A 14,335-nucleotide genomic window follows, 5' to 3' on the forward strand; every position below is an offset into this window, starting at 1 on the left:
GTGCTTCCATTGCTGCATTGTGTCTGAAAAGGGCCATAAAACTGTCCTTTCTGATGGAGCTTATAGTTAGAGCTGGCTCAGGTGAGCCCTGATCCATCTCATAGTTATGCTGCTATAGGCCTTCACTGCCGGGGGGACTTTCCATGATGCACTGAGCTCTTCTCTTCTTCTCTCCCTCTACACACATTCATGTCCCAATAATGCATGTTACTAACTTTGCTTCTTCCCTGGAGTTTCTCTGCTCTCTCATCTCACATGTCATGGATGTTGACTACGCCCAGCTCTCAGATTGTGGTGTAGATGCTGCAGTGGTCGCGCTTGATTGCCACTGCCAATACTATTGATATTATTATTGTTATGAATAGTCACATTTCTATAATAATTATAGTTGTAGTCACCCCCCTCCCTCCCTAAACCTAACTGGTCATGGAAAATCGCAACTAACATGATGTTCTGCCTCTCAAAAGGAAGTTGCCACTATCACTGTGCTTGTTTATGGTGGGAATTATTGGGAGAGAAATATGAATAGGCCTTACCTGCCCTGCACCTTGATGTCAGAAATGGCATAGAAATATCTGGACAGGTTATTCTCATCCACCATGGTGGCTCCAGTGGCTGGCTTCAGCAGCTTAATCCTCAGATCAGTGATGGTGAAGAAGTCCCTCAGGTTCTTGGTGGTATCCAGCTGGCCGTACAGCGAGGCCATGTTGTGTAGCCGAGGCCCGGCAAAGAGGGCAAAGCGGTCTTTTATCTCAAAACGTACAGTCTTGTCGTTCTTCCACACATAGCCTCGGGAGTAGTCCTCAGTGCAGATGATATCCAGCAGGGTGCGCTGGGTGAGGTCATTGACTGTCTTGGGTTCCATGGTGAAGGCGTCCAGGCAGTCAGTGGCATAGAACTGGTATGGGGTCCAGGTCCGACCGTAGTCGAGCGACTTTTCCAGGACCATCTGCTCCGGTCGGCCTGACTCAAAGGTCAATATGATGTCGTCAGTCAGCTCGATGGTTTTGTTCCACGAAAGCGTGATGTTAACCTGGAGCGGCTTCGGGTATTTCTTCCATGAGGTGGACTGCCAGAACGTTGTGGGGTTGCGACCCTCAAAGTCAAACATCAACTCGGGAGGATGAGCCAGCTCCTCAGTGGTGGCGTCGCATTCATTGTTGCACATATAAGGATTCTCCTATAATAAAGAAACGACAGATACACACATGTAAGTTTACATGGAAATCAGGGCGCTGACATTGGCTTAGTTAGGAGCAGATTTATATTATGCAAAGAAGAAGCTGTCAACTGTGGATTTATTAGTGTGTATTGAGAAATAAGAGATAACATAAGAATCCCCGGCAGTATCTGTAACAATTCAAGAAATACAAAAAAGGCAGACCCATTGAGAATAAAACAAAATGCCTACAGTCCAATGAGAGGCAGATTATAATATTAATTTTTCACAATTTGCTGAAAAGTGGTTTAGGGAATGACTTAATTACTTTTTGTGTTAGACTGTGTGAGTTTCCTGTTGTCTCTTTTGGATTTGGATCAGAGAGCCGTTTTTCCTGCTAGCTGAGCAGTAAGTAACCCTACAGCAAACTAACTGATGAAAGTTTGATCAGAATGGTGGTGAAAAATAAGACATGAAAGCCCGGGCTGCAAATATCTAAAAATTTTAACATGCTGGTTCACTTTTGTGCAGGAGGAGTTTTGTACAACAAACCGGACAAATGGTGGAAAAAGTCGGGATACTGTAATTTATATAAGGGAAGTTATATTATATATAATATTTTAAATAAAATATCCAGAAGAAAACCCGAATCCAGAAGGACAGTTGTTAGTTATGAAGCAGCTGGCTGTAAAAGTCCCACCTTCACAATTACAAGTCCTGAAGCATCTCCCAGGTCAGCTGTTGGTCCACATTGCCACGAAAGGTTATTTGTTTTCCTAATGCCTCATTGGCTCTCCATCCTATCACGATTCCACTGCTGCACTCGACAGCATTTCTATCACATTCAGGCCAATGTGTGTTTTATAATCTGCGCAAGCAATGCTGGCCCCATAGCTGGAGGAGACAGTGACCCTCTCATTAAGATGACACTGTGGATCCCATATTCTCGTTCAGCGCCATCCCTGCCTCCACTGCCACCCAAATTGCCAGCGTAATTGATATTCCTGTGTGGTATTTCAGCCGAGATGGGAATGGAATCCCGATGAGTGTTTCTTATGAAACACGCAAAGGGACATGCATTTTTCATGGGCCTCTGTCTGCTGCCGTACCGTAGGCATCCACCGAGTCTGGATGTTTGTGTAAAGCGTGTTAGTGGTGGAGAAAGAGGAGCTCTTGATGTGTTTGTGTTTTATTTGGAAGAGGGATCGAGAACTCTGAATGTGTTTGCTTGTGTGCGCACATGCAGGTCTGTATTTCTGTGAGTGAATGACAAATAGAGAGAGAGAGCGAGAGAGAGAGCTGAAACAGAGCCAGAGAGCACAAGACACACTCCAATTGACATTCCTCTCACCTCTGCTCCAGGAACAATGAGGTTAAGTGCAGATGAGATTCAGATCAACTGTAAAGCGGTTCGATAATCAGCAATCATCCGACACTCTACACGCAAAATTATCTAAAGGTGAGAACAGTGCTATCTGAAACATTACCCGCTTATCTCTCCGGTATTGCGGCGCGTTCAACACACACTGCCACTTTGTGAAGCGAAGATCACTGGCAGGAATACTGATAAGCAGACGCCATTATATTTTATTTGAAAAGACCGATGGGCTGCTTTTTGTTTTTCGAGTAAAGACCCTAAGTTTCTATCTTCCACACTGGAAGACATATGCATGACTTGCCTTTTTTTTTCAGACACACATCTTCTCAGTCCGTTTTATTTCCTGTGGGATTGTGATACGCTATCAGCGACCCGCTGCTCAGCTATAAGTGATAACTACATGAAGAGGCAGAACAAGACTGAGTTGATTGTGGGTCACTAGGCCTGCTCAGCTGTCTCAAGTGTGTTGCATGATCCAATTAGGAGGGTAATAAGGGTTATGCTGCTAAAACAGAGTAAGAGAAGAAACGAGAGTGGGATAGAGAGAGAGAGAGAGATTGCAAGAGTAGACCAGTATTTTCAAGGAAGATCTCAGTTGCTAAAAGCGTTCTACTTTTATGCCCATGTACACCCACACACCAGTGCAGAGAGCCAACACAAAGCTTGAAAGGCCACGCTGTAGCCTGAAAACAGAGAAAGGGAGATCTGAAAGAGAGAGTTAAGGGGTAATAGGGAAGACGTTGGCTGCCTGAGTTTGGCCACAGGGGACGATAAATTGTACTAGTGTCAACTGTTTGCCAATGATGTGCGCTCAGGCTCGTTATATTCCCTACTTGTGCTTGAACAGCCTTGGAGGTCTGCAGAGCCTCAGACCTTGACTGTACGCGGAGAGCGAGGTAGGGAGGGAGGAAAAGAGACACAGACAGCGCGAGAGAGAGTGATTTCCCTGTTGTCGTTCAAGAGCATAAATTTTCACTTATTTGTTGTCACGGTTCGGTTTCGAGGGAACAGCGGGGGGTGGCTGCCTTTGCATCTTTCAAAATGGCAGCCCTATTCACTGAAGATATAGAGAACTCAGACCGAGGCGTCCGTGGCTAATGAGAAAAACAATTTCCCGGCAGAACAGTGAGAAGCAGAGTAAATAGAAGCTTTAAAGAGAGAGAAATTTGCTTCATCACGCCGGCAGAAGTGTTCAGAGACCGGTGGAAAGCAGTCATAAATTCAGTCCGTAATGATTCTCTCTATGCTTGCTTCGACTTCAGGCCTTCAGGGAAGTGATCATTCTAACCAAGGAGTCTGTTCACATATGGAAGATGGTTGGGGACAAACGTTTAATAAAAACCCCTTTCATCATTAAACATTCAATAATGCAAAGCCACTTTTTCAATATAACATTAAGTGGCGTGTACGGTATTTACTGTCTCCCAGTAATCGGCTGCATACTGGAAAGCTTTGACACAGCCCAGTGACAGCGGAATGATAGGCTTGGAGAAAGGTCGGGACCTTTTCATCGGATTTCCTGTGGTGGTTATTTAACAACAAAAACAGTGCATTATGAAGATCAATACCTTCTGTGGTCATTTAAGACCCAGGGCTTCAGTACTATGCCGGGGGGCGGCTATTGAAAAACAATAAGCCCTCTCAGCTTGATCTTTTACCTGTGATCATGGCTATGTTAGAGGGAAATAGTCAGCGGAGAATAAGAAAGAAACAAGAGATTTGTACCAAAATGAGATATCGACCTGATGAAAAATGTGACCTGTCCTTAAAAAAGAATTGCTGTCAGACAGCACAATTTAATGTGGATTCTAATGCCATTTATTTAGTTATATTGTGTAACAGCATACTTGAAGTGAAGTGCCAAAAACTGCAGTTCCTTGAATGGCCACTTGGGGCTGGATACAGGACATGTTAATCTTCATAAGTCCCCATGTTCAAATGTAGAAATGCAGAAATAAACATGTTTACAGCCTGGAACAAAAAACTGTTTTGGTCTAATTTCACCGTTCATGACAATTGTATTGAGGGTGATTTTTTTTATAGAACTCATCCATTCAAATACAATTAAGGCTTACAATTATGCATAATTAATAGCCTGGTCGCTTTGAATGACAGGTAGGTGCCGTCACAGGTGCCTAGTTTGAGCATTCAGGTCCACCTACGATCCACTTCTTTTGGAATAGCTGTGAGGAGGCAGAGACGGGACTGCCAAGATGCCATAACTACCACATTTTGAGCTCCACAATGGGTCTTCGGAAAAACCTATGAGTGATGTCACTTTATGTCTATGATAAAGACCAGTTTATTTGTTAGAAGGAGTGCCACTCAGCCTTCAAAAACAGTTCTTGTCATGGTTATGTCATTTAGGGTTATCTCAGGGCTTGAAGACTTTAAAGTTATGTTGCAAACCTCTCCAATAACCTTTTATTTAACCTCTTTTATTCAACGTCTTTTTATTTTATTTCAAGTGTTTAAAGGATCCCCATTATCTCATGTCATAGCAGTCAGAGACTCTTCCTAAATCCACACCTATTGACATTACATACAGTGTCGCAATGGCTTCTAATGGCCTGTCTCTTCTTGGTATTGCTGACATCTCTATTGCCACCCTGCCTACTGTGTAACTGAGCCCAACTGGTTTTTATCAATGCTATATGATCCGTCCAGTGGCAGTGGCTTAATGCAGGAGGCCTGAGCAGTGAGTCTGCGGCTGGTTGCAGCTAATGATGTCCCGATCCCTGCAGCCTATAAGGTCAATCCAATATCAGGGTGTCACACAGTAGGATAACAAGAGAACAAGTGAGAGAGAGAGTTGAAGCTGGGAATGTGAAATGGCGTTCACTGGAATATAAAGCAGTTCTTTGGACTGTTGTGAAGGCTCAGTGGATATTTAGATGTAATTTCATGGTTGTGTTCAGTGGTTTATTGTGGTTTCTATTAAAGGAATCAACCAACCGTGACAGAGCAAACAACTCGGCACAGAATGTATTCCTTTCACATCAATTATATCAAAATCTTTGAAACATTATAATAAAAAATGACACAAAAATGTGCTCAGAGTACAACAATTGATGTCTCCTCACGACAGAAAACATCCAAAAGTATTGAAATATACACGTCATATAAAAATCCATCAGGCAGGAGATGTGAGGCAGATACGGCCTGCGAGACTGACACACGTCCAACCTGTTGATGCGCCTTTTGACACAAGATGTGGTTCAGCAGATAAATTCTCTAAGCCAATGACAGCTGCTGTTGAAGGATCGGTGCAGGCAATCCACCCAATCAGTTCACTTGACAGAGTTCTGGACTTAAAGCTCAGATCAGAGATTGAACTAACCACAGTTTTTTTTTTTACTGAGGCCGTCTCCCTCAAGGCGAGCTTATTATTTTACCATTGTGACAAGCTTGAGATGCTTTGTTTCTCAGGGAATCACTCCGAGACAGTTTTACTTAGTAAATGGTAGCTAAATGAATTTGCCTTTGCTTTTTAAAAAAAGTTTGACTGATGTACCCTTTTCAGTAAAAAAAAAGAATAAATACTGTGCCGTCAGTCATCAAACAGTCCTGGGGGAAATTTACTTTTGGTATAAATAAAGACCCACAGCATTTCAATACATACATTTCGTAGCGGTTCAGCCAGACGCAACAACACTGGAAGGGGTGTAATGATAATTATAAAACACAGTTTGATAGTTAGTTGCAGCAATTACAATTAATCAAATTATGTGTCAATCAAATCATGACTCATTCAATTTTGATTAGTGCCAGTTTCAACCAACCTTTCCAAAACATATTCATACTGCGCACCTACACTGATACTATACATGCATTTCTTTTCTTTCAATGCATGGGTGGTTTTTAGTCATTTATAGTTGATGATGATAAGGTATGCTTTGACTAAAGACTTTAAACTTTGCAGGATAATCCTATTTCTTTATGACTTAATTTGACATTACCAGAGCAACTGCTTAAACATCAACATTGGTACATAACATTTGAGGGGACGCATAAACACAAGTGGTCCAAAAATCAGAAAACAATTGGATAAGCCAACAGAACATGTCTGTTTGCGGTCAATGAACAAGGACGTAAGAATCCCACAAGAGATTCTGTTTACTTATAACCAGGCAGCAACCTTTGTGGCTGTGAAGTGAAGCCAATGCAGAAGTGCCAAAAACTGCAGTTCCTAGAACGGCCACTTGAGGCTGGCTACAGAACATGTCAGTCTCCATAAGTTCCCATATTAAAATGACCAATTTCACGGCAGAAATAAACATGTTTACAGCCTGGTACAGAGCAGTTTTGGTATAGCTAATTAACCCGTTCATGAGGCTGATCTTTTTTATTTTTTATGTGTGTATATATAACTCACCCATTGCCGCTATGATTGACAGATGGGTGCCGCCACAGGCGACTTGTCTTCAAGCATTCAGGCTTCATTCAGCTTCGCCCCGATGCACCTCTTTGCCCATTTTTGGATTAGTCGGAGTCGCAAAAGACAGGACAGCCAAGATGGTAACTGCCCAGAGCCACTAGACTGAAACCTATGGGTGATGTCACGGATAATGCATCCATGTTTTATTCAGTCTATTGTTATAACTATAACAGACAAAAGGAATACACAAGGAAATATATATATATATGCTAGTTACCTGTGTATAATGTACTACTTTACCTCCTTGCTACAGCCTCTGTGGCCGTGAGAGAAGTCTCTCCCACTGGACCTGAGGTGTTGCTGGATTACATCGGCCTTACACCTCCAAACCTGCCATATTACACCTGCAGACCTGTCGTTGGCCCAAACCCCCTTCATCACACCTCCTCATTCACGGGGCGCGCCAGAGGAGGAGAATTTGACAAATGCCAGCTTGGTGGTCACTCGCCTGTGATTCAGTGTTCAGGGAGTTGATCCAGGACAACAAAAATGACGATGATTCAAGCTGAAGCACTACTCGATAAAATCACAAGATGCCCATCAGTGCAAAATGGCAAGCTCTCCTTTTGCTGCACTCACACGGTACCTCCATATAACTGAGGATGATTCATCTGCGGTGATACACAGAGGACGGGCCAAAAAAATAAAAAAAAGATGATATCGAGGTAGATCTAGGTCTGCTTCTTAAAAGAGAGAATGCTCAAGTGTAAAGAGAACACAGAGACTGGGTGTTGATCCTTTCAGGACTTGGTATAAGCCCTGACGGAAGAGACAGCTGAGATGAGCCATGGTGAGATATTGGGAGAGTCAGAGCTTTGGCAGAAACTCAATAGAGCTTTAATGACCTGCAGTCAGGGCCAGCAGTAGCTCACAACAGAGCCAGGCTTTTCATTCTTCTGACCTTCAGAGGAATGAAGGACAAGAGGATTGCCCATCTGACCTGTGAGTGCTCCATCATATCATATCTGAGATTGGAGGATTGTGAATGTCTGAGAACTGATAACAGATAATGGCAATTCGATAGCATGCATGTAAAGGAAACACTATCTCACACGATGGTTTGACAGCCTAAATGGTCAGGACATGTGAAGGATTGCCTGACATTCCAGCGTGTTCAAGCTCATTTATTAGAAATCACATACGCCTTACATCAAAGCTATAGATTCTTCAGAGCATCGCTTAGAAGTTTAATATATATATACCATTTATTTCTGCATACCTGATTGTGTAATTTAAGCCAGCCTGGGTAACTTTGAAGGATTACAAGATGATTTTAGGAATAAGACAAAATTATGTTTATTTTTTGGGAGATGTTGGATACTTTTTTTTTTTTTTTTTCTTCTACAAATCAAAATGATCAAAGAAGGAAAAAGCACTTGTTAAACTGGCCAACAGCTGTGACTTTTGATCATTAGATATTGTTTAATTCAAGGTGCCACAAGCCAAAAAGACTTGGAACCAGCATTATGTGGTATATGTAATGTATTTGCTATGCAATGTTAGTCATTGTTTCGGCTGTCAGATGACAAATTATCTTACAGTTGAAGAGGTAAAAACTTGCAGAGACACATCAGCGCGTTCCTTTAAGCGCCTCGCGTGAGGCCGCACATGGCAAACAAAATGAAAACATGAGCATCAAGTGGTTCGGCAGATCGCACATCAGATGGTGCAGAGGTGACGGCTGTAACTTGCTGTAACGGTGCAGACGTCTGATCAAAAACAAAAAACGCAAACTCCTCCCGGGGCTCTTGTTTCGATTTTCCACATGCCAAGAACCTCTACGCCCTTTGGAGCGTTAGCCCTCGCCAAAGCAGTCCCTTTGAGGACTGCAGCACAGCCAGTCTGGCCTTTTGAAGTACACTGCTTGGCAAATCAACCGCGCCGCCATACAAGGCCGCAGCCTTGATTGGGATTCACTGGGCGTCGGCAAACGAGAGGAAACACACTCCACATTAATTAACACCTGGCCTCATTATCTGTCTCATGTGGCAGAGAGTCCCACTGGGGTAAAATTAACACCGCTTTATTATCATGGGGGACGGTATGGTGTGGCTTTCATGTGTATGTGAATTTTCATGTATATATGAAGTCATTTGTAGACGTGCATTTGCGTATGTTTATCTGTATGTGAGCCTACGTTTATATATTCCTGTGTATTAGTGTGTGCGGCTGCACATTTCTACGTGTGTGAGCTCGGTTTTGTGAGGGATTAGACTCCCTCTGATGTCAGGATTCAATAAAAAGCTTTAACATTGCTATAATGAGAGGATCTTTAATTCTCTTTTGCCTGATCTCCCCCCCGTCTCTCTTTGTGGTGCTCTGTATTGCAAAGCACGGGATGAAACGCCGCGGTAAAAATTGATATCGCTCTCGTCAAGACACTTTAGACAGAATACTTAACACAGGCAGATATGTGTGTAACATAAACACATCACATGGCTTTACAAGCATCTCGTTTGATCACATAAAGATAGAGCATGGTTGTATGTTTGTACAAAAAATATATGTGCTCATCATTCAGAAAGGAACTGTGGATAAAGACAGCCTCACGCAACAAGATTTATATGTCAAAACATGTCAAGTTTCCTCGAGTATTTGGTCCAACATACAGTAGTTACATATTTCAAACAGCAGTATTTGTAGTCAGCACGTATATTTTTCTATCTGCCAGTTTAGTCCCACCATTTATATAAATGCTTTATCCATCTTGGACTCTTGGTTTTCTCTGCTCCCTCAACATTAAAGCAAAAGTTCAACACTTTTAATACGCTAATTTGCTTTCGTTCCAAGAGTTAGAGGGAGCAGATCAATATCAATCTCATGTCTGTGCATTAAGTATGGAGCTAGAGTCAGGAGGCGATTAGCTCAGCTCGGTTTAAGGTCTGGAAACATCTCTACAAAGTTACCGTAAAAAAAAACTTTTTAAACTCACTAACTGTATAAATGTTTTACTTCTTAGACACTTTTCTTAATTGGAAAAAAACATGGTCATGGTTGGTTGAATCAAAGTTTGAACCGTATTAAGCTGTGCAATGTCCTTTTTTTGTGTGTTTACATGCAATGTGTAAATTGTATTTGCTATCCAGGGTTAATAATTGTTTAGGTGGAGGAGTCATTAAGTGAGCTGTCCCTATAAGTTTTACTTTTACCGCCATCCTGACATTTACTGCAATACACTAAGAGACAGTTTAGATTAATCAGTGTGCCATCATTTTCAACAATAGATCTTCATATTTTACAGAAACAAATAGAAAGCAATGGAGGTAGCTAGTCTGAGTCTCTACAGAGTTACCAACAACTTAATTTAGCTGACTCGCTTTACCACCAGACTTCTGCGTCTTCTACGTCTTGATTGTCATTGATTGTAGACTACGCTGAAGTTGTTGCATTATTAATTTTGACTTCACACAAACAGCTTTAAAACACATGGAAATCTTCCACTGAGAGATTCCAAGTGCTCTCTCATTGGGAAGAAATTCAGAGGACACACAGACTCAGCCCTTTTTCTTTTTTACAATGAGATGCGGGGGTCATCGCAGAGAAACGGATGTAAACGGGGATGAAATTGAGAGAGTGAAAGAAAGAACGAGAGACAGTGCGAGTGAAATTGCTGCATTGTTCGGCGTGTTAGCTCATTGTGTGTCAACTCGCCCTCCATCTTTTCAATCTGCATAGTTATTAGAGTCTTTTTATTAATTTGAAATGCCAAAGTGAGGAATAAAGCGTTACTGAAATGTCACCCTTTCTCTGAGCATGATAAAATCACACCAGCCACTTTTGGAAACGAACATTATTCCCCTCTCTCTCTCTCTCCCTCTCTCTCTCTCTCTCTCTCTCTGTACAGCACAGTCTTTTCACTCTTTCTCAGAGATCGATATAGCCTGACAACATGATGGCTGGGTTTCCTAAGGGGAAGTGGGTCGCAACAGTTCCCTGTCATCTCACCTTTATTTCTCTTTTTACCCACACCCCAGTTCATGATTTCACAAAATCAAAAATCAAAATAAATACAAAGACATAAAATTCTGTCCTGTAATGCTTGACCTTTTCAAAAAAAAAAAAACCACACAGTCATTGTTTTGACTTCTGGCCGATTTTAAAGGTAACACAATGCAATGTTGACATGCTGCACATATTAACGCCTTCATTTAAAGGTCCAGAGTGTAACATTCAGGAGTGTCCATTGACAGAAATAGAATATAATATTCAAATGTATGTTTTCATTAGTGTATAATCCCCTAATAATAAGGATAGTTTTTGTTACCTGTGTTTCACAGCCACCGTAGTTTCTCTTACATGTTACGTGAGGGGTATTCAGTTCTTTCCAGTCTTCATCGCTACATGCCAGTAAATCCTCTGTGGCTGTGAAATGTAGCAAATATGGAAATGCCAAAAATTGCAGTTCCTTGAACATCCACTTGAAGCTGGCTACAGAACGAGTCAGTCTCCATAAGTTCCCATGTTAAAATGTCCAACTTCACAGCAGAAATAAACATGTTTACAGCCTGGTACAAAAAACAGTTTTGGTCTCTGTAGCTGATTTCCTCATTCACGCCAACTTTACTGAGGCTAAATTTCTATATAACTCACCCATTCAAATTATATTAAGGCTTAAAGTTCTGCATAATCAACAGCGTAGCTGATTGATAGGTAGCTGTCACGATTAAGTTCATTGTAGTATTTCCAATTTAACTTCATTTAAGCTGATCTCTCCTGCTGAGATCTGTTTCCAGAGCATACAAGAGACACTACAGCTTTATGTTACTCTGCAATAAGGAATACTAATAAAACTACTCCTGTATTATACTAAAGAAGAGATTATCTGCCGTGTTTCGTATTAAAACGTGGCCTTTTATAAAGGAACAGCTGGCGCACAGCCAACACAGCTGTATTCCCACCAACTCAGACTTTTGAGGTTAAAGCTTTCAAAGTGTTCCTCTCCCATGAGAGCGCCGCTTGATTGCCTGACACTCCTCAGTCTGGCCAAAATTATAGACAGTGTCTTGAGGGAGGGGAAGTCCTTCACATGCACATGCACTTGCAAAAAAAAAAAAGACCTCTGGCAGATGTGTGAGCCAAGTTGAGTTTTTTTTCTGGGCATCAACGGGGAGCCATGCTTGCCAAATAGCTTTGGAGTAATTCAATTACTGTATCTTTTACAAGAATCCCATTCAGCTTGTCAAGTATAAAAAGGGTGTTGAATGGACGTACAAGCACTGAAGACTGGGAGAGTGAAAAGAATTTGATTTGACGGTGTAAAGAATTCCTTTTATTTCTAAGATTACAGTGCAGACGGTCGCCACCTTAACCTCTTATTTCTTTATCGAAAAGGTAGATGAGCTGAAATGGACACGGCAAAACAGGAGAGACAAGAAGCTCCGTGAGAGTGGAGATCTCAAAGTAGGCCCATGGGTCACCACGACATCGCCATCCCTCCGAAAGTGCTTCATTCAAAGCTCTGAATTACCGTCACTCTCTAAGAGCTCCTGTTTCAATGGTATTGACAGACAACACACACACACTTGTTTCTTGTGTACTGAGGCGTAAGATAAACACTGTGATTCACCGATGAAACATTCATGCCTGTATGTGCCTGTGCGCCTTTTGCAAGGCAAGCGTCAAAAACGCGTTGGCAAGTGGCGTCTGCAGCAAATTGGTTAAATGTAGTATGGGAGGAAACGAAGCTGAGTCATATTGTGAGGTAAGAGGATTTCCTTTGAATCACTTCAAAAATACCGTCTTATCTTCTGCAATTTGGGTCCTCAAGCAGCAATTTCAAATGAGATTAGTCTTTGTCTCCCTGTATCAAAATTCATAGCTAAAGGGAACAAAAAAATATTTTTATATCTTATGTAAAGGTTGTTGACAAAGAATCTGGAAAGGGATGAAAAGTAGAGTAGAGAAGAAAGCAGTTTACTTATTTATAAATGCAAACTTAAAATTAAAAACTTTGTGTGTGTACATATGGAAATCCTTCAAGTCAGTTACTTAGGGAGTAACAAGTCAACACGACTTAAAACACAAACCTGCTCTAAAGAGAAGCTCACAAATGATAACATATGACCTCAATCTGCTCTACTGTGTATCTGAAAACAGAACATTCAATCAGGAGTATTTCTACATTGTGATATTGCTACTTAAAGGACCACTGTGTATTTAGTGGCATCTTGCACCTCTGCTGATTGCAACTGCCTCGCCTCACCTTCCTAGCATTAAGCAGAAACTATGATGGCTGTGTTTATTTTGTCCGTTCTGCTGATGCTGTAGAAAACATGGTGGTTCAACATGCCAGACTCCATCGAAGAGGACTCACAGTGTTTTTCGCAGATATAGAAAGGGCTCATTTCTAACAAAAGCCCAATGATGATTCAGGACATTACACGCTAATGAAAACATAGTTTTGCATATTATATTTAAACTCTGTCTTATTCTGTAAATAGAGAATAAATCTCACACACTGGACCTCCTTGGTAAAAGATCTGAGCTCTTCTTCCACTGCTGCTTTCATAAAAGGTTTCATAAATTCACAAGATGCCATGTTTTTCTCATGCAGCTGAAATACATGGGACACAGACATGATGCTCATCTCATGGGTGGGGCTATTTATAGGATTTTTTTTTTTTTTTTACCTGCTACAGAGACTCCATCTTTGTAGTTTGTGGTTGCTTTATTGTGTAATAATGCAGTTGGTTTTACAGGGTAAACTTAATTAACTATTTGTACTACAGGATCATAGGCACACATTGCTTTGATTAACTGACTTTAATGTGAAATGTAAAAATACCCAAGAGGTTTCTCTTCTGTGTCACATTGCCTCTGGTACAATGAGGTAATTATTTTATTTATTTTTACAGATATTGTCCTCCACAGTTCTTTGTAGTTGTTAACCTGTTGGAGGATGGACCAGCCACACAAACATAGAGATGAACTCCAGCAGGTGATGATCAAACTTTAGCTTTTCACTGCTTTTTTCTTTCTACCCATCACCATCTAATTGTGACTAATTGGGCTGTTTGTCTCAACTTGTCCCAAAAACAGCACTGAAACATGCTCCAATTAACCACAACAAAGTGAATGAACGATGCGATTAATCAATGAGTCACCTGCTGAGCTGAGTCAAACGGATCCTGACGCGTCATGGTGTCATCAATATAGCTATGGGTGTAGTTTCTAGATGATCACTCGTGTAAAATATGATATTTCTACTGAATCTACTTCCTGCATTGCAGGAATTAAACGCGCCTCAACCCCCAGCTTTGCTAAGTGGAAACGTGTCATATCAAGCACACAGTGGGCAAACATAATGTCAAAGTACATCAAGGTTTGGCAGCCTGTCATGGCGGGATGGTTCCATCACATA

The 14,335-nt window shown here is 41.5% G+C and overlaps 1 protein-coding gene across 3 annotated transcripts in view; it reads right to left on the bottom strand.

Annotated features, from left to right (window-relative positions):
• Window positions 1-14,335, bottom strand: part of LOC104931262 (netrin-G1) — a 58,954-nt gene that overhangs the window by 31,028 nt on the left and 13,591 nt on the right. For all 3 annotated transcript variants that reach the window (XM_019276240.2, XM_019276239.2, XM_019276241.2), the window contains exon 3: window positions 537-1,180. In XM_019276240.2, the coding sequence (XP_019131785.1) occupies window positions 537-1,180 (644 nt within the window). The remainder of the gene's footprint in view (window positions 1-536; window positions 1,181-14,335) is intronic.

Source organism: Larimichthys crocea, chromosome II (genome assembly GCF_000972845.2).
Source record: "Larimichthys crocea isolate SSNF chromosome II, L_crocea_2.0, whole genome shotgun sequence".
Classification (NCBI taxonomy): Eukaryota; Metazoa; Chordata; class Actinopteri; family Sciaenidae; genus Larimichthys; species Larimichthys crocea.